The 19,320-nt window shown below is 38.6% G+C and overlaps 1 protein-coding gene across 2 annotated transcripts in view; it reads left to right on the top strand.

The window, feature by feature from the left end:
* LOC126354687 (trehalase-like) overlaps nt 1–19,320 on the top strand; it is a 256,451-nt gene that overhangs the window by 74,029 nt on the left and 163,102 nt on the right. For both annotated transcript variants that reach the window (XM_050004495.1, XM_050004503.1), the window contains exon 4: nt 6,109–6,306. In XM_050004495.1, the coding sequence (XP_049860452.1) occupies nt 6,109–6,306 (198 nt within the window). The remainder of the gene's footprint in view (nt 1–6,108; nt 6,307–19,320) is intronic.

Genomic DNA, 19,320 nt, shown 5'->3' with positions numbered 1-19,320 from the left:
CCAACAATGTTTTCCTCATTACTACTAATTATGGGTTGGTTACCGAAACAAGATATTACATTCCCATTCTGTGTTTTATGGTTACTCGGTACAAATTCTGGAGAAACTACAGGATCTAAATTTGAAGGTGGATGCTTCTTTTGATAATTGTCATTACAACTTTTCTTACTGTACTGGTGTACTTTTGCTAAGTTTTCCTCATGCTTTTTAAAATTATTTCCACTATTTCTTTTATAGTTCGAACTTTCACTTTGGTGTAAAGTTTCATTGCAGTCCTTATTTATTGCATCAAGTGTATAAAAAAAAAAGACTAAAACTCTTCTATTGTTTTCCAACCACTACACAAGATGTCTTTTCTCACATAGATTGGTAAGTGTCTAATTAAAATGCACTAATCCTTCTTCTTCCATTGGCTTATCTAAATACTTTGCTGGTGTTAAATGCCAATCGAAATATTTCCTTATAATACCCCAAGTATTGTTATAATATTTTGGGTCCCATAGATCTGATATTAACTTTTCTTGAACACTAGCAGACCAGCACTTCTCGTTAAATTTCTTTTGAAAGTCTCCCCAAGAGGAAAAATTCTCAATATTTACTGTTCCACATTCTGAGGCTTTCCCTAGAAGGTACCCCAAAGCAAATTCGATCTTCTAGGAATCTTCCAAATTTTTTGGTAAAGCATGGTTAAATCTTTTTAAGAAATGGGTCAGATGTACACTCCATCCGGCTTAAATTTAGGGAATTGTTTAGATAACCCTGAATTAGCTCCCTACTGCAAATCAGTCACCGCTCCACCGCTCTGCTCCAACATTAGTTGAAGTTACCCTTTTTTCTACTTTATCTTGGATAAGCTTAAATTCTCTCCACAGGTCATCCATACCCTTGCTGATATCACTAAGTTCGTAAGAAGGAATAGGCGATATGTTTCTGGATGTTATTCTCTCGGTAACCTTTCGATCTATAATTTCTCCAAATTGTTCCTCCAAACTAATTAAATTTATAATATGAGAGTAAGCTATTTTCTCTTTGCAGTTTCTTTCTACATTATCTACCCATGTATTTACATATGTAATTTGCAATTGAATGACTGGCATTAATTCTTTGAACTTATCTACACTCTCTTTCAAATGATTCAACCCCTGCCTTACTTCATTATACTTAATATTGTGTACATTTTCAAGAGATCATAACTTTTCAGTAAGTTAAGATTCTACATTATTACATTTACTCTCAATGTGAACCTTTTTGATAAATCTTGAAAAGTATTACTCTGTTTCTGACTAAGGTCAGTAAACATATGATGTATATGAGTGGTCAAAGAATTTGTCAACTCGTTCTTTAAATCTACTTTTAAATTCTCTACTTTATTACTTTGTGCTATGAATAAAATAAAGGGAAACATTCCATGTGGGAAAACATATATAAAAAACAAAGATGCTGTCAACTTACCAAACGAGAAAGTGATGGTATGTTGATAGAAACAATAAAAAACACACAAACACACACACAAATTTCAAGCTTTCGCAACCCATGGTTGCTTCATCAGGAAGGAGAGAGGGTAAGGAGTCATTCCAATCCCAGGAGTGGAAAGACTTACCTTAGGAGGAAAAAAGGACAGGTATAAACTTGCACACACACACACACACACACACACACACACACACACACACACACACACACATCCATCCGCACATGTACAAACACAAGCAGACAAATGTAAATAGAAATTGCGTCGAACTCAGTCTTCAAGTCACCCATGCCTTCGCATAGATTATAAATTCTTTGCTTTGAAAGTCAACTTTGGCGTTTAACAAACCTGAATGTGTCATTTGGATATTTGGAGTTTCACTCCGAGCATTTGAAGCTTCACTCTGTGTATTTAATTGAGAATTTAGTAAGCCTAGTTCTTTACTTAGAGTCGTACTATGAGCATTTAATTGAGAATTTAATGAGTTAAACTTAAGACTCTGAGCTTTGACTAAATTTATGAACTTAGCCCAGTCAGGTACTTCTTTGCTAATTTTCATGGCCATAGCTGGGTCTTGCGTTTCCCCAACCTGTTATATATTTTCCATAATTTTGTATGCCTTAGCTCTTGTAAGAATTTAAAAATAACTTTAAATATGATAATTACACAATAAAAGTTCACTCAACAGCATCTTCTACAACTCTGTAGTAAAGTAATCAACTTATGTGCCACACTCACCTGGTGTAGAATTCGTGTTGCCTAGGTGAGCAGATGTGGAGGCAGGTTGGCACCAGCAAACAGCTGGTGCCAGTGGCATCAGATGTATGTTGGTTTCTGCATCTGCGTCCTCTTGATGAGTGTGAGAGCTGTATACTTCCCACACTGGATCTTCTTGGTCGGAGCATTCTGTGTGTACTTCTTCTTAGACAAATATGTCGAAATCTTCTTTGCTGTTTTTATCGTTGTGAATTTTTCATTTATTCACCGTTTTTCCATTTACATTTTGCTCCATTGGATACTTGAATATATTCCAATTTCTTAGAGCATTTCCATTGTCTTATTATGTTTGGTTGCTATGGCAACACATAACAGCTTCTTTTCTCATTTTTGACTTAAAATTCCTGTTTTCTTGGTCCTTTCACACCAGTCGCCATGATCTAACATTTATGACTTAAAGTGTGAGTGTGAATTTGGATTATTTTGGTTTATTCCCCCAAACCACCTTCCACTTCTTTACGAGGTGACTTACTTGAAATTTGCAGCTACTCTTCTTTACTGGATAGCTGGCTGCTGGAAACCCTTGTGACTTCTTCTCTGTGAATAATTCTAGGTACATGAATTTATAGACCCTTTTATTTATGAAATAAGTAGACATACAAACTTTGCTTTTTGTCAACTAACGATGTATTTGACTTTCATATACAATAAAACGTCACTTTCTACATAAATATATAACTTCCAGTTTGTCCTTCATACAGTTGAATATCAGAAACAAATTGAATTGCAGTTAAAAGAAAATTGGCTTTGATATCATAACTTTTCTTAACGTGAATCAGAAAATAAGTCTTGCCTATCACAAGGTCATGTCAAGAGTTTTCAAGAGTTATTTTTCAACTGTCTTTATTTTAATAACAACAGTCAATGACCCAATAAGCACAGAGCTGCATGTAAACTCTATGGTTCTTCCTTACACACTCACTAAAACATCTGTGGATTGCCCGACAGGTAGTTGTCGGTGCTGTTCATCCACCCCATCTACTTTTTTCCCATGACTGATTTTAAACCTGCAAACACAAACATGTGGTGTGCAGTAGGTAGGATTCTACCATCCCATCCAGAATAATGTGTGTTCAAGATGGTAGAAGGCTGAGTAGTTCCAGAATTTACACAGCTTCGTGTTCTTAGGGTGGAGTATATGATTCACAGAGCCCTTTAAATTACAGCGAGTGCCACAAGATCAGACCTCTTTTTATGAACTAAATGCAAACCACTGTGGTGCCATGCATGTGACCATTAAAGACTGAACTAAGCAACATGTTAGATTAGCCTCACATAGAGTTCCTCAGGTTCATTTTTGTATTTGTATTTGCATTAGTCACTGCGCAAGATTAGTTTTACCCTTGGTACCTCATGTTTGTTTATTTGAATGTTGTATTTGCTTTGATCACTGGTTAGGCTGGATACACTTACGGTACCTCCAAGTTCCTTGATTCATATTTGCATATTTCCTTGATCACTGTCTTAGATTAGCCTTGTTTACAATACTTCAAGAATTTTAATGACATTTGTCATGTTGTCTTAAAAAACTGTGTGAACTGATTCCCCACAAACTAACGATGGGCACACCTTGTGTGTTCTCATAATGCCTTCATGAGTGATGGTGATTATTGGAGCTTTTGTTCATAGACATTTTTGTGGCAACTTACCATTATAAATGCATTCCACAGTTAATTATGCCTCTAAACATTCTGATTAAATGAGTTGGTTAGTCTTTTGATGTCTTTTCTTAGATTGTGCCATGCTTTACCCATCTGTTTTATCCTGCTTGCCTAGCAAACCTGAGGATTACCACATAATACACTGCGTACAGCTTTGGGGCAGCAGATGTGTAATAGGTGCTTTCAAAACAATGTTTCCCATAGGCCACTTTCAAAGAAGCTGGGACTCTTTGACAGATTCTTGTTATTTGCACATAGTTCCCTAGTCTGCACACTAGTCTACACAAAAGAAAACCAAGAGAGCTGAAAATTAAGACAATCATTTGATTATCATAATACAGGCCACATGAAATTACTGACCAGCTTTGTACTAGAGTAAACAAGATACATAATATATTAAAAACAAAGATTCCAAGACTTACCAAGCGGGAAAGCGCCGGCAGACAGGCACATGAACAAAACACACAAACACACACACAGAATTACGAGCTTTTGCAACTGGCAGTTGCTTCGTCAGGAAAGAGGGAAGGAGAGGGAAAAATGAAAGGATGTCTGCTTGTGTCTGTGTATGTGCGGATGGATATGTGTGTGTGTGTGTGTGCGAGTGTACACCTGTCCTTTTTTTCCCCTAAGGGAAGTCTTTCCGCTCCCGGGATTGGAATGACTCCTTACCCTCTCCCTTAAAACCCACATCCTTTCATCTTTCATTTTTCCCTCTCCTTCCCTCTTTCCTGACGAAGCAACTGCCAGTTGCGAAAGCTCGTAATTCTGTGTGTGTGTTTGTGTGTTTTGTTCATGTGCCTGTCTGCCGGCACTTTCCCGCTTGGTAAGTCTTGGAATCTTTGTTTTTAATATATTTTTCCCATGTGGAAGTTTCTTTCTATTTTATTTACAAGATACATAATAGTTATATATACCTCAGAGTCAGACCGTTTGATATGCACTGCCACACTACCTCATCAGAAACCTTGAAAATTTTTAAAGAAGGCTTTTAAGCCATAGAGGAATACTTTGATTGTGTAAAAGAACATCTTAATTTTTAACTTATACTCATTGTACATTTGTATGTGAATCTGCATGATGTAACTGTTGTCATTGTTACTGTCTTATATTATTATATGTATTATTTAATTTGTATAAACTATTAACATCAATAGCATGCAAAATGCTTCAAGAAGAAATAAATAAGCAGAAAAATAGAAAAAGTGCAGTAGTATCACTCAATGAAAATTGTAAACCAGTTCACTTAGCACATTCTTACACCCACAGATGCTGTAAATTCAAGCCATTTAATATGTAATTTCTGGCCTTGCAAATAAACAATAATTATTACATAAAATAAATCATTTTGATCTTCATGAAGTTGCCAGTTGTTGTGTCCCTCCAAAATTAAATCAGAAAAAATCAACCTTGACAACATAATCTGTTGTAGACAGCGTCTTTCAGCTGAATTAATCATCAAAAAGGAAACATTTTCTCTCATCAAACATGGAAGCACTGTTCCCACTGCAGTATTACATGAAATAATACCCCTGTCTAATGGCCACTGTCAGGGTCATACTGCCCTTCACTGACCCATATATGAATTGCTTCTCAAGCCAATAGATTATTCATCATGTCATGTATTGAGATAGCAAATGCAACATTTTGCAAATTCAGTTTGCTATTTGATCCCAAAGAGAATTTTTGCCTTTTGAGATTAGTAGTAATGTGGGAGACCCCCTACTTACCATTTTACAGGTATTCACAGAACTGGAATTATGTTTGTGAGTGAGAGAACTTGTCCTTTACACTATTTATGAAACTGCTTCACCTATGCAGTGAGTGCTACCATTGTCTGTAGTCCACTCAGGAGTTCCCTTTACTATGTTATTACCTCTATATACAGCCCCATGGTACCACAATTTTAGACCATACTTTTACCTATTATTTAATTCATTTTCTCTGAACTGCTATTTTCTCATGACAGAAGTGTATAATCTCTGTGCATGTGTGTAATGTCAGTAGCTGTTTTTGTTTATACAAATTTTTGGATTGTTCAACACATTGGTAAAATGTATATGCTATTATTTAGAAAGCATAAAGTGAAATTATACATTATTCTTAGAGAGATTTCTTAATTTAAATCAAAATTAGTTTTTTTAGTTACTGTTAACTGCTACTCTACATTTAAAAAGATAATTTCTGTATGTACTGCAGGTTAAATATCCTGGAGGAATCCCAACAACCTTAGAGCAAACGGGACAACAATGGGATTTTCCTAATGCATGGCCCCCACATCAAGACCTTGTCATCTCTGCCCTTGAAGCTACAAATGACCCAAGAGCCCTGAGAATGGCTCGGGAATGGGCTCTCCGCTGGGTTTATAATAACTACCGTGCCTGGGTTGACACAAAAGTAAGTAGCTAGATAATAATTTTCCAGAAGTGGGTTACTTTATTGGTGTTTGCACAGGGAAAATGCAGTCTAAAGACTGATTTGTTATAGTTGTCCATGCTAGTCTATTCTGTGCAAGCCTATTATTCATTTCTGCATAACTTGTTTCAACCAAGGCACATTTTAATCTGCTTACTTCTGCCAAGCCTTGGCACCCCTTTACAACTTTTACCACATGTACTTCTCTCCATTATCAAACTGACTGTTCCTTGATGCTCCAGGATATGCCTTATTGATCAGTTGCATCTTTTAGTCAACTTTTGCTATAAATTTTCTTTTTGTCTAGGGTTATTTCACACTTCCTCATTAGCTATCTGATCTACTCTTACGATGTTCAGCATTCTCTTGCAACACCACATTTCAAAATTTTCTATTTTTTCTTATCTGAACTGTTTATCATCCACATTTCACTTCCATATAAGGATACATTCCAAACAAATACTTTCTGAAAAGACTTCTGAACATTTAACTTTATAATCAGTGTTAGCAAAATTTCTGTTTCTCAGAAATATTTTGCTTGATACTGTCAGTCTACATTTTATATCTTCAGTACATTGGCTATTGTCATTTATTTTGCTGCCTAAATAACAAAATTCATCTACTATATTTAGCATGTCTTTTCCTAATCTAATTCTCTCGGCATCACACGATTTAATTCAACTACATTCCATTACTCTTGCTCTACTTTTGTTGATGTACATCTAATAATCTCTTTTGAAGACACTATCCATTCTGTACAGACCATTCTTCCATGTCCTTTGTCATCTCTGAGAGAAATACAACCTCAAAGTTTTTGTTTGTTCTCCCTGAACTTTAATTTACTTTGCTCCATGTTCAATGTATAGGTTAAACTTTGGCTCTTGTAACTGATTCTGGTCTCTGTACTAGTTGTAGATAACCATTTGCTTGTTATATTTTATCCCTGCCAGCTATAGAATTTCAAAGAGTATATTCCAGTCAAAATTGTCAAAATCCTTCTCTGAATCTACAAATACTATAAGCATAGGTTTGTCTTTCTTTACTCGGTCCTAGTTCTATGAAGATGAGACATTTGGTCAATATTGTCTTGTGGGTACCTACATTTGTGCAGAACCCAAACTGGTCTTCTCGTTTCTTCCATTCTTCTGTAAATAATTCATGTCAGTGTCTTGGTACCATGACTTATTAAACAGATTGTTTAGTAATGTTCGCAACAGTCAGTACCTGCCTTCTTTGGAACTGGAATTATCACATTCTTCTTGAAGTTGGAGAGTATATCATCTACCTCATGTGTTTCGTATATCAAATGTTTCGTATATAGTTTTGTCATGGTATGTCCTCCCAGTGATCTCAATAATTATCAGGGAATGTCATCTACTCCAGTAGCCTTGTTTCAACTTGGATCTTTTAGCACTCTGTCAGATTCTTCTTGCTATATTGTATCTTCTTCTACTTCCTATTCCCTACATGTAATACTGTCTTCAAGTTCATTTCCCTCTTACAGCCATTCTAATAATTCCTTCCACCTTTCAGCGTTGTCTTCTTTGCTTAATATTGGCTTGCCATCTGAGCTCTTAATAATGATACAGGTGTTTCTCTTTTTTCTAAAGATCTATCTAATTTTCCTATAGGTGGCATCTATCTTTCCAGTAATTGAATGATTCAAATGGCTCTGAGCACTATGGGACTTAACTTCTGAGGTCATCAGTCCCCTAGAACTTAGAACTACTTAAATCTAACTAACCAAAGGACATCAGACACATCCATGCCCGAGGCAGGATTCGAACCTGCGACCATAGCGGTCATGCGGTTCTAGACTGTAGTGTCTAGAAATGCTCAGCCACCCAGGCCAGCTCTTTCCAGTAGTCATGCATGCTTCTACGCCTTTGTATTTACTCTCTATATGTTCCTGTTGTTGCCAATTTACACTTTCTGTCAGCCTCAGTTATTAGGTGTCTGTGTTTCCTTTTTGTGGAATCCTGCCCACTTGTCTCTTATAGGGTGCCTAGGAAGCTGTTTTCTCGGATAGTTGGACAACATACAAGCAAATCATATTAATGGGGTTCAGCTATTGAACTGACAATACCTAACTTTATATTTACAATGAGCTGTCGCAAGCAAGTGGCAATATTCAAATAATCAATGTCTTTCATGATACGCAATGTCCATTCAAGTAACTGATATGAATTACATGTCACAGCTCTTCTAGGCTGTCACTGACATCAGTGCACAATTATCCAAAAATCAGTTTCTTTGTGGTGACTTTAATGAACATTAAATGTTATGGAGACCAGTACCTCAGTACAGCTGTTGAATTGTCCATCACTGCCTATCTCTTGATTTGCTCTTCTGTCATCACGTAGACTACTTAGTGGGATGTAGTCAGTGATTTGCACAGCAGTGACTACTTACTGGACAGGATACATCTAACAGATAATGCCATGTCTGACAGGAAGCTGCTGAAGTGGATGCTTAGTAAGGCTAACTATATGCTCTACAGCCACCTGGATGTTTGGGCATCACTGTAGTGTTCAGGAAGTATTCAGGACATCTATGAAGACCACCTTCTCCCGGTTAGACTGAGGAATGTTTCTCTAAAATCTGAGGCATGCAACTCCATAGAAGTTCAAATGTTGATCATCTACACAGAACCTCTGTTAGAACCTCACAGTTTCACTTGGAAGGCTGAAGTGCCTCTCATGTACAGTGGTAGTCTCCTGATCAATAAGAGAGAAATTTCTCTTCAGGGCTAAATACATCACAGATGTAAATACCATTGCTAACAGGATTTAATCTTTTACTATTTCATCACCAAAAAGCTACACTGCTAACAACAATGAACTTTACAACTGCCCCTTCTACATGTCATGACAACTGGACACATTAAAATGAGATGTACCCACTGAATAAGTTCAAGGCTATAGAAAGGATAAATTGCCTCACCATACAGAAAAGATGTTGAGTCACAGACAGACACAAAAAAAAGACTGCTGAAAAATTTACTCATAAGCATTTGGCTGACAGAAGATCCTGTGTTGCCTGAGGAAGCATGCAGGGAAGTGGTAGGGACAGCATACTACATACATTATCGGAAGGCTGTGCTGAGGGGGGGGGGGGGGGGGGGGGTGAGGGAGGGGGAGAAGAAATAGAGAAAGGGATAGAGTAGTAGATGTGTTGGTGGGATACTGGATAGAAGGCATGTAGAATGCTGGAGTGGGAGGAGAGAAAGGGGTAGGTAGGTGAAGGACAGGGACTACTGGAGCTTGAGGCCAGTGGGGTTATAGGAATGTAGGATATATTGCAGGGAGAGATCCCACCTGCACAATTCAGAACTCATAGGAAGGATCCTGTTGGTACATGCTGAGAAGTACTCATTGAATTGAAGCATGTTGTAATAGGCAGTATGTTCATTAACTGGGTGGCCCAGCTGTCTCTTGTCCGCAATGTTTTGTGTTTGTATCTATTTAGAATGTTATCTAAAATTGTTTACTTTATTAGATAATTTTGCAATGATGTACTCTGTGTTGCACATTTCTGTAACAGTTCATTGACAATTAAGCATTAACAACTATGACATCATGCACCCAACTCGAATAACAGCAACAATCTTATAAGAAATACAACACATATATTTAGGCCAAATTATAGAACACAAAATTAATATTTTATGAAAAACATGTCTAGATCATGATTTATTTACTGTTATTACCAGTTTCAGCTGAGTTAGATCAAATTCAGATATAACTTAACCAGGCATCAGCTTGCATGTAACTTTATGAAACACATTAACTGCTGCTGGCAATAGTAACATCCTGATTTTAGTGTTCTATCTGAAGAAGGCCAATTCCGCTGAAACTTGGATCAACAGTTAATAAATTATGATATAAACTGTGTTTTTCTTGAAATAATTAAACAAAATCACTGACTGCTTCTGTGACAAATATTGGCCTTTCTGCGAAATTGATAACTTCTGTCTTTAGAGAGAAAAGGTAGATGTTGCTTGGACTGAACAGCCAGTAGGAAGGTCTATAGTACTCATGGGTGAGGACATAAAAACTTCAATAGTAATTCCTCAGTATTTAATAATAGATCTATTTCAGTCCCAAAAATTATTTTTTATGTTTGAATACTTATGTGAAATAATTTATGCTGTTTGATGCAGTTTTCTCATTATTTCCAAGTGATTGTCATAAAAACTTTAGGGTCACTCGATCACTTTTTAGTCAACATGCTTTTTATTTTCATCCCGATTAGATTTCAGATAAAGACATTACAGTTGCAAATAAATGTTTCACTGAAATTTAGAGTCACTTCACAAATGCTCCTATTATGGATATTGCATGTATTGGCCACACAGTTCAGGTAAACAGATTAAAAGACATAGCTAAAAGTATAGCCTACATCATAACAAAAAAAAAGATGCATCAGTATGCGACTCACTAGCTGAAAACCAGTTATTAAGTGTGAGAAAAATAAATGAACACCATCCAACAATAGTAGAAGAGTAACAGATGGCTCCTTCAGATTATGGGCTCACTGTAGACAGTTGATGATTGTGGAAAGACAAAAAAATTAATAGGAGATTAGGTACAACTATTGTTGTTCTCGGAAATGGTTTAGCCACAGATGTGATACAAATAGTGTGTGTTCCACACTTTAATGTCATAATCAGCAAAGATATAGAAATTTGAAGACAGATGATGCAAATAAAATTTTCAAACTGCAAATATCAGCTATTAGAATAATAATTTATTGATAATGTAAGAAGGACTGACAGTTGTAAGTCACTGATAGAAAATTAAAATATCAGCTTTCTATAGTTTATACACATATGTAATACCACTTTTTGCTTGGTAATAAAGAAACAAGTTCAGCACATGCATATGAAGAAAAATATCTCCATGCTACTCAAAAATGTATAAAGTTATGAGTAACTGACAGTAACACAGTACAACTTAAAAGAAGTGTGTGCACATGGAAATAAAATTGTACAACAGTTTCCCAACTCGCATTGCTATTACATTGTGAAAGATATTGAAACAAAAACTGTTCCTTGTGAAGCTTTGTGTACAATCAATGAATATGTTTCACTTGCAAACAACTAGAAGTAAACAACAACATGTAATAGATTTTAAATTTGTACATGCAGTCTAGGTATCAGATTGTACTTGTGTATGATGTATCAGATGTGTACTTGTGTACAGTAATGTGTCACAGAAATGTTGGTTTTTGCAAATGTGTGTATGACATTGTGCTTACAAAACTGAAATAGTAAATATGTAGTGACAATAAATGTTTGTCTCCAACAGTTAAATAAATAAAATATGTAAATTTCTAAAAGCCAGTACCATGGGCAAGGGACATTTACAAAGATGTAAACATTTCTTTGTCTTCACTGAACATTCACAACCCTGTGCTGTTTCTGGTTTTTATTACGATGCTGTAGCATATTCCTTTAACTCTTTGATTGCTGCTTATGTTTTAAGGCACAGTGCCAAGGTACTGTGGGCATCATACTGCACAATGACATGCCTTCCCCACATTGTTGTGGACATCGTAATGTGCACTAACCTGCCTGCCTTTCCCATAGTGCTGTAGATGTGTCTGTTTGTGCTACCTGACTGGTCTGAATGCTGTGCACATACAGTAGCTGTTCAAGTTTCAGGTTGATTTGTTGGAATATTCATTGAATGTTTTCTTTTGGATTCTCCTATAGATGTTACTGACCTCTCCTTATTTGTCTACCTATTCTTCAGTATTCACAATAATGTATTGCTTTGTGTGTCATCCTGTTATACACAGCCAAGTACACTTCAGTTTTGCTGACAAAACTGCGTTTCTTCTGGCTTACATAGAGAAAAAAAATCTTATAGATAGTAAAGTAAAGGGGAGGAAGAAGTTTTCTGATGTGTGGGTGCAATTCTTTGCCAAAGATAGGATGAGAAAGTCCTGGTGAAGATACAATAACTTCTTTATTACTCCACTATGTAACTGGTCCAAATGACTTGTGGACAGGCATGAGGATGAACACAATAACTATTTAATTAATCCATCCAATGCATACTTTCATTAAAGTGAACTCTAATCTCCACATAACATTCTGGTGTTGTAGTGGCACCTGAGATAGCACAGTGTACAGTGGATGTGCACTGTCCGGGAGACAATGTCCTGAGCTGTCATCTCCATTATGCTGGCATTGTGCTATTAATAATGGTCAATCACTGTTCATGGCTTTCTTAGGTGGACAAGGGTGATGAGGCCAACCAGCATAGCAGAAGGATCTGGTGTCCCAGCTACATGGCGACGGTGTTGCCCGGAGTTGAAACCTGGACTGACACTGTAGAGCAGGGGCAGGCAGCAGGCACAGTGTTGGCTCCCTGGGCTGTTTGTGGCCCAGCAGTGGCAAAGTTATGGCAAGTGCTCTGACTACTACAGACTGGACATCATATAATTGCCCAGCTGACCAATGATGATGGAATGATCCTGGGGGTTTAAATCCTGCTGGACAGCACTGACTACTGCAGAAGAGCCATGTTTTGCAGTTGTGTCAAAGCATCTGGAGTGAGGCAATGACCAAGGCACGACGTAATTGGCAGTAGCATTTTTGCAAAGGATAGTTGTTATTCACTATATAACGGAGGTGCTAAGTCTCAGATAGGCACAACAAAAAGACTGCCACACAATAAGCTTTCTGCCAACTGCAGTGCATGATGGGAGAGGCAACTGGGTGGGAGCAAGGAAGAGGTTGGGGTGGGGAGGTGGAGGGATAGTGGTGTAAGGGTGGGGCCTGGTAAAGTGCTGCTGTGGGAGCACACAGGAACGAGGTGGAGAGAGGGTAGGGCAGCTAGGTACAACTGGGAGAGCAGAGCTGGGAGAGAGAAAGGGGGGGACGGTGGGTGGATAGCAGATGCTTTGATGAAATAGAGAGCTGTATAGTGCTGTAATGGGAACAGGGAAGCAGCTAGCTGGGTGAGGACAATGACTAATAAAGGTTGAGGCCAAGAGGTTTTTTTAAACGTAGGGGGTACATCTGGAGGTATGGTCTGTGGTGCAATTTCATATGACAGCAAACGCACTGTTGCAGTTATCCCATGCAGCCTGACTGCAAATTTGTATGTCGATCTGGTGATTCGACCTGTTGTGCCTGCCATTCATGAACAACATTCCAGGGGGTGCTTTCCAACACGATAATGCTCATCCGTATACTGCTGTTGTAACCAAACATTCTCTGCAGAGTGTCAAAATGTTTATGTATGTTTGCAGGTGGGTTTATTCAGCCACCAAATAATTGTTAAAAATCAAAATGTTGCCTTGGTCGTGTTGATCATCAGACCTGTCTCCAATCAAGCACATATGGGACATCATCCAATGACAACTCCAGTGTCATCCACAAACAGCATTAACCATACTTTTATTGACCAACCAAGTGCAACAGGCATGGAACTCAGTCCAAAAATAGACATCCAGCATCTGTACAACACAACAGATGCACATAAGCATGCTTGCATTCAACAGTCTGGTGGTTACACGGGTTATTAATGCACCAGTATTTCCCATTTCCTATGTCTTATCTGATGCTTACATTAACCTGTGACCTTGCAATGTTAACTGTTAAATATGTTACCTACACAAATGTATTCCCAAAATTTTGTTACTCTACATTAATTATTTTTTGTTGTTGTGACTTTTTCTGTCAGTGTATATCCTAACACACAACTATTTCCCCTTTGAAGAGAGGATGTACAAACAAATTTACAGCACAGCCACGGGTGCCCTTCTCTCCCAGCCACTTCACTTGATCCTCCTCAAACCAGCATGACACCTTTCTGGACATCGAGCTCCTCCCATCTAATGAGTCCATCCCAACATCTCTCTATATTATACCCACCAACCACCAGTGGTGCCTGAATTTTGACACCAGTCATCCCTTTCCACACCAAAAAATCCTTTCCATACAGCCTGGCCACTCATTGACTGTGTATCTACAATGATGGGAGCTCTTTTTCTCAGTATGTTGAAGGTACTATTTCTCAGACCTAGTGCACAAACACATACTGCATCTGGCAGTCCTGTCTCCTGACACTTTGTCCCAACATGCTCCACCATGTAGCAGAGATTCCTCTTCCCCCACCATACACTGCTATTCTCATCCTTCCCTGACCCACTGTTGATACTGTTCAAAGTGTTTCTTTAACTTCTCATGGTTGGGATTCACAGTCATATAATATTTCTTAAAAGACATCATAGTCACTGTTGAGTGTATAAAATATTTATTTTTACTATTGCAATTTCAGCCTTATGGCCATTTTCAAGTAACATTGCAAAGTTCCATTCTGTCACCATATAAAACTATCTGACATGAGTATATGTTGTCGTCAAAATGCAGCCTTTAAAATAGTAACAATAAATATTTTATACAGTCAACAACACCTATGATGATGTCTAACACTTTGTTTCTGCTCTGTTCTGATTGAAGTGGCTGGGGGAGGAGGGGGGGGGGGGGGATGGAAAATGGAGGGTTTAATCGTGCTGATTGGTGATTGGTGCTGACTACTGTAAAAGAGTCATGTTTCAGAGTCGTGTGTGTGTATGTGTGTGTGTGTGTGTGTGTGTGTGTGTGTGTGTGTGTGTGTGTGTGTGTGTGTCTGGACATGCACACATGCTTGCTTGTGTGAACATGCAAGTTTTTCTTTTCTGAAGAAGGCTTTGGCTAAAAGGTTACATTGACTGTCTTTTTTTCATGCTGTAACTCGACCTGTCTTCCTTGGTCATCACATTTTCCAGGTCACATCTCATAATTTTCATCACTTAGCCATGAGTTTTAACTCCTACACTGTGCCTGTGTTTAATTATTGATACATGTTTCATTCCTGTTGTTCTTTTTCACCCTAAAAATTTAAACTGTACATTTCCTATTTATAATAAAAACCTTATGCCTATTCTGGCTCATCCAAAGTGGTTGTGCACAAACATGAGAACAAACACAAGTCATTAATTAGTCGAGCCAAATCATACAGTCATTCAAGTGTGTTTCCATTTTCACATAACATTCTGATGTTGTAGCAGCACGCAACATAGCTTACATTGGAAAAGTGCTCTCTGTAGACAGTGTGATGAACTCCAATCTCTGGTCTGCCAGAGTTGTGCTGGCAGTGGTGGGCAAGCACCACTCATGGCCTTCTGCAGGGGATGAGACTGACTAGTTCCACTGTTGTTGTAGTGGCTAGCACAGCTTTGGCTGCTAGGGCTGGGCAGACAGGCAGAGGTACCTCATTTGCAGTGTGGTGGCAGCTAAGTTACAGTGTCAGCTGTGGCTGACACAGATTGTGTGTCAAATATGTAACTGCCCTGCTGGTTGAATGATGAACTGATATTGGCTCTTGGGGGGGGGGGGGGGGGGGGGGGGAGTCAGGTGGGTTTAATCGTGCTGATTGGTGCTGACTACTGTAAAAGAGTCATGTTTCAGAGTCGAAGCTACTGTGGCTACTTGTCCTTGTCTGTCAACTCATGGAAGTGTCAGTTGCAGAAGTGGTGCCTCTGCTGACTTTGCTGTGTTAGGAAGGGGTGTTGGCCAGAGACCTGTGCCTTGATTTTGTTAGGCTAGTGCACTGTTCATTCTAAGTCATGTTTATAACTTTACCCTTTACCATGTCTGCCGAATTTTTAATTTTTCCTCATGAAATTTCTTACATCCTTTGGTGTGACCTTTACAAACTTTTCTCATAATGTTGGGATTAGGTACCACTGTAGCATCATTAAGAGACCAAGGGCTGAACCATTTACTCCGGTAATCTACACTCGGTGCAATTTACCTGGGCATTTCTGCCCAATACACTGAGTCACATCCCATACGATGTTGGGTTTGCCGTAAAAGGGGGCATTACAGTAGCCACCACAGGGAGTGTGTCTGGCTGAGGTGTAGAAAACCTTGGGTATTCTGAAAACTTCAATAATTTTGTGAGGATAAGCCAAAAGAGATATGAGATTTTTTGGTGTAAACAGGAATTATGTAATGTAAACGTTTTATGATGGCTGAGAAGGATATGAGTAACATAATATTAGTAATTTCAGGTAGGTGTAATTTAGGATTTAAGGTCATAGCTAAGCCAGGAATACTAGTGATATTGTTTGGTTAGGTTTTACTGTCTTCACATCATGTGGCATTGTCTCAAAACAGCAAAAGTGCTGGGATCCCACAAGGATGAGAGATGTGTCATTGGCCATGATGTTTTCACTTAAACTTACCCAGTTTCCTTGAGAAGCAGTGTTCATGATAGCAGTAAATCCACCAGCAATAGCTGACCATACAGAAGGATTGACATTGTGGGAAAGTCTATCAGGTATGTCGCGGTAAAGGAATTAGAGGGATGTTTTTTAATTATATGACATTGGTGGGGTTGATATTGTGCCTGCAGTCAGGGGAAAATTAAGAGGAAGAAACAGATACTTTACATGACAGCTGGGACTGATATAGCATCTGTAGTTAGGAAATTATAGGATTAATGTACAGCACAAGTGAGGCCTGTAGCTGGGAGAATGTTAGGATTATTGTATAGCATAAGAGGGGCTGATACAGCACCTGTAGCTAAGGAATTATAGGATTATTGTACAGCACAGATGGGGCTGATATAGAACCTATCTCAATGGTATTGGAGAGCTCTTGAACAGGGCCACTGGATAAATCTTTCAGAGCGAGAGGAATTATTCAGGAATGAATAAAGAGAGAGAAGAGTAATAGTTAATGTGAGTTAGATTCACCAGTCACTTTATCTTGAAGCCGCAATCAAACGAAGTTAACATGCATCTTCTACTGTTGTAAATAAAATTTTCTGTATTGCTAAGGCATGAGAACATGGAGCAATAAGGCATGAGAATATGGAGAAAAAAGACAGTGTGCAAACCACAGAGTTCATGGAGACCAGTATTGTCAAATGATAGGGCAATGCACAAACAGCTCTGTTTGCAGATGTCCATTCTGTTCGACCTAGGTTAACATAGAATGTAACAACAGTGTGTGGTCCCTCATTGACAGTTAATAACAGTAAGCTGTAAGATATTAATGTAAACTTGCAGATAGTAATCACTGCTTGGTAGGCCATGGTGCAATTAAGCAAAGTTACTGAGGTACCCATGTGTAACTGAAAGTTCATACAACAGCCAACAATTTGTATTGAGACAAATAGTTTGTTAGAACATTGTTGCACAGCACTAGGGTGAGAAAGAGGCAAAACTTTAATCTTATTTTTGTCAGAACCTGTTGTAGATTTAGAAAACACAGCATTCACAGAATATGCACAAATCTGTATTTATCTGGGAGGGGACAAAATTGGCGTTTTTGTGCCATTGCAAACAAACTGCTTGTATATGACCTTTTCTTAAATGTGTAACATGTTGCATTACATGTGGCCAATCCTGTCTTTTATGGCAAGCAGCACATCAAGAGTAAGACTTCACTAAGTTCACAGGCTTGTTTACATGTCTCTGTGGCTGTCCGCATGACTGTGTATATGCTTGTTGTTGTGGCTGCTTGGGGACTTAGCTGCAAGGGGACTTGCCCCAACAAATTGGCGTCTGATCAAACTTAACGGTCGCTGTGGCATCAAAATCATATTGCTCTAAGATCTGCAATACTTGAGGAAGTGATGGATCTTAGTACTTCAAGATCTGTTCCCGTATTCTACTACCTGGGATATTGAATATTATAGCATCCTTAATCATGAAATCACTGTAAAAGTTGCCACAACTACACTTAAATTTACACTTCCTAGTCATACCTGTTAATTCTGTGTACCACTGACGTTACATCTGTTCCAGCTTTTCCTGCAAGCAAACGAACTGATATCTGGCTACAGCTACTTGGACTTGCAGTTCATAATATTGAGTTAATGCAGCGATTATGTCATCGTAGTTGTTCATTGGGAGCTACTGTTGGAAATAGTTTTTATATTAACCTGAACACTGGGGACCGGACAGTTGATAGAAAATATTGCAGCTGAACAGTACCTTGTACTTGAAGAACTTCACAACGTGCTTGGAACTGTGTCAGGTATTCGAGCCATTCCTCTTTGGTGTCATTAAATTGCAGGAACATAAGTATGCTGGCCAGCAGCACTTGTTGAGCTAGTCGGTCAGTTAGTTGTTGTTGTGTGGCTGACGAGGCTTGTGCAGCCAGAAGTTGTTGTACTGTCATCAGCAAAGCAGAAATTTGTTGGTTCTGAAACTATAAAGGTTGTGTTAGATTTGTCACATTGGCCATCTGCAGCTGTGGCATAGAGATGGGGTGGAGTGTGTGGGGTAGCCATGGTTTACACAAATATGTTATAGCAAAAAGCAAGCAAAGCCTCTGAAAAGAGAAATTTGATGAGTTCTGCCGCACCCCTCCTGGAACACATACAAGAACACAACAAAAAATTAGCAAACACTCAAATATGATCATCCTTGCAATCTGAAACACAAGAGATGCAAGCAAAATCTGCACTGAGTTATTTTTACTCATTGCCAGTTTTTTTTGTGGCATCTCATTGTCACTGTTGGCTAGTACCATTGGAAGCAAGGAGAGGATGTTGTTTGGTGGCCAGTATCCTCTTTCTATAACAACTGCACACATGTATTAATGAGGTTCTTTAGTAACACAAACAGAGATCTACTTAGCTTAAGCACCCATGTGCTGTGGTACAAGCTCTTCCATAATACTCTGCGTTAGCCTCATTGCTGGTGAAGTGCAAGTGCACTATGTACACTACTCTGGCCACTATGAGATGCCTGAGACTAAGATTCTTTTGTGACTGCAAGTGACTGGGCTCTGACCTGGTGACTCACTGGATGATGGACTGGGTAGTGACAGACGGGGGCCTCCGATTCGTGATGGTGATCTAAATACTGGCAGTAGGGAGTAGGTTGGTGGCGCATTGCCTCCAAGTCTGTTTTTGGCCTCTACCTTGATAGGCGTGTTGCTTGTGCCTACTATCAATCTTCTCACAGTCTCTTTGCCTCCTG

Source organism: Schistocerca gregaria, chromosome 1, assembly GCF_023897955.1.
Source record: "Schistocerca gregaria isolate iqSchGreg1 chromosome 1, iqSchGreg1.2, whole genome shotgun sequence".
Taxonomy (NCBI): Eukaryota; Metazoa; Arthropoda; class Insecta; order Orthoptera; family Acrididae; genus Schistocerca; species Schistocerca gregaria.
This window is presented reverse-complemented; position numbering and strand designations above follow the sequence as displayed.